Source organism: Emiliania huxleyi (genome assembly GCF_000372725.1).
Source record: "Emiliania huxleyi CCMP1516 unplaced genomic scaffold EMIHUscaffold_7743, whole genome shotgun sequence".
NCBI lineage: Eukaryota > Haptophyta > Isochrysidales > Noelaerhabdaceae > Emiliania > Emiliania huxleyi.
Window position 1 is genome coordinate 1 of NW_005196207.1, and position 1318 is coordinate 1318.

The 1318-nt window shown below is 61.2% G+C and overlaps 1 protein-coding gene across 1 annotated transcript; it reads right to left on the reverse strand.

Moving 5' to 3' along the window:
• Positions 1–923: 923 nt before the first annotated feature.
• On the reverse strand, positions 924–1280 carry EMIHUDRAFT_125052 (hypothetical protein; the record flags this gene model as incomplete). Its single annotated transcript, XM_005760178.1, has 1 exon — positions 924–1280. A coding segment is annotated over one exon (357 nt), but the record flags the coding sequence as incomplete, so codon positions are not given.
• Positions 1281–1318: the final 38 nt, after the last annotated feature.

The following is a 1318-nucleotide window of genomic DNA, read 5'->3' on the forward strand; positions in this document are numbered from 1 at the left end:
CGGGGGGCCATGAACTTAGACGACACGAGGCCAACTCCGGGTAAACCCCGGGTATACCTGCAAAAGTCCAGGTTTACCCGAAAAATACCTGGACGCGGTCCCGACCAGCGTATGCCGCGCACGACGCCATATCGCCGTCTCCCAGGGCCAGTGCGCTACTTGCGGCGCGCAACGCCTGCTCAAGTACGCGCACCGTACCATGTGCTGCCGCTATGCGTGCCTTAAGGCGGCTGCGGCGAAGCGGCGGGCGCGGCATGCCGATGGCAGTGCGGACGATGCGGTTGCGATGTGTTCTGCTTCAAGATCGTGGCGGTGCTTGGCATGCACTTCTGCGATCCCAATCAGCTCATCGCAACGAAGCAGCGCAACAAGCTGGCTGCTGCCAACAAGGCCCTATGCTACCTCACGCGCGGATCGTTCAAAGAGGACCAGCATACACAGGCTTCTCTGACATGCGTTTGTTTGAGCTTGAGGCTATTTGTGAGAACTATTTGGCTAGATGTCGCCGAAGTGCGCTCAAGAAGCAGCAACGAGAATCGGAAGAGGAGGATGCTGAGGCGGCGATTGCTGAGCATGAGGAGGATCGATCGCCCGCCGCGCAGGCGAAGAAAATTTGGGCGCGAGCGCCGTATATCGCGTGCCATGGCCGACTTAGCCGGTGTAAGAGGCTCCCGCTGATCTTAGACCGCGTAAGCACTCCAGCGTGGCTAGCCACACTTAGACCCGTTAAGCCGCGAGGCTCAGAACTTAGACTACTACCCAACCAGTGGTGTATCCTGAACTCAGAACTTGCGTCGCGTATAGAACCCCTGCCACCATCGCGGGGATTTGGCAGGCATGAAACAAGGACACGTGCGCGAAATCCGTAAAGTTTTAGTATACGTTTCACAACAGTCAACACGCTCCCACCTCTGGAAAGAGATTTATCGGACGAGCTGGCGGAGTTGGTCGCGAAGGGCGATCCACTCGGCGTTGTTGGGCTCGTGGCATAGCGCATCCTCCACCTCCGCCAAGTTCGCGCGCAGTTCTGCGAGCCCAACCTCGTCCTCGTCCTCGCCTTCCCCTAGGCCGAACCCCGCTCCGCCAAAGCCATCCGCCGAAAAGTCCTCCACGACCGGGCCGCCGTCCGCGTCGTCGTCGCCGCCGCCGAAGCCGCCGCCGCCAAATGCGTCGGCGCCGAAGTCGGCTCCAAATTCCGGATGCTCCTCCGGCGCCGTGCCACCGGCCCGCGACCGCGATGGCGACGTGGACGGGTGCGTGGACGCGTCGGTGGATGTGTCCTGTGCGACAACGAGGGGGGATGGCTCTAGCAGTAGGC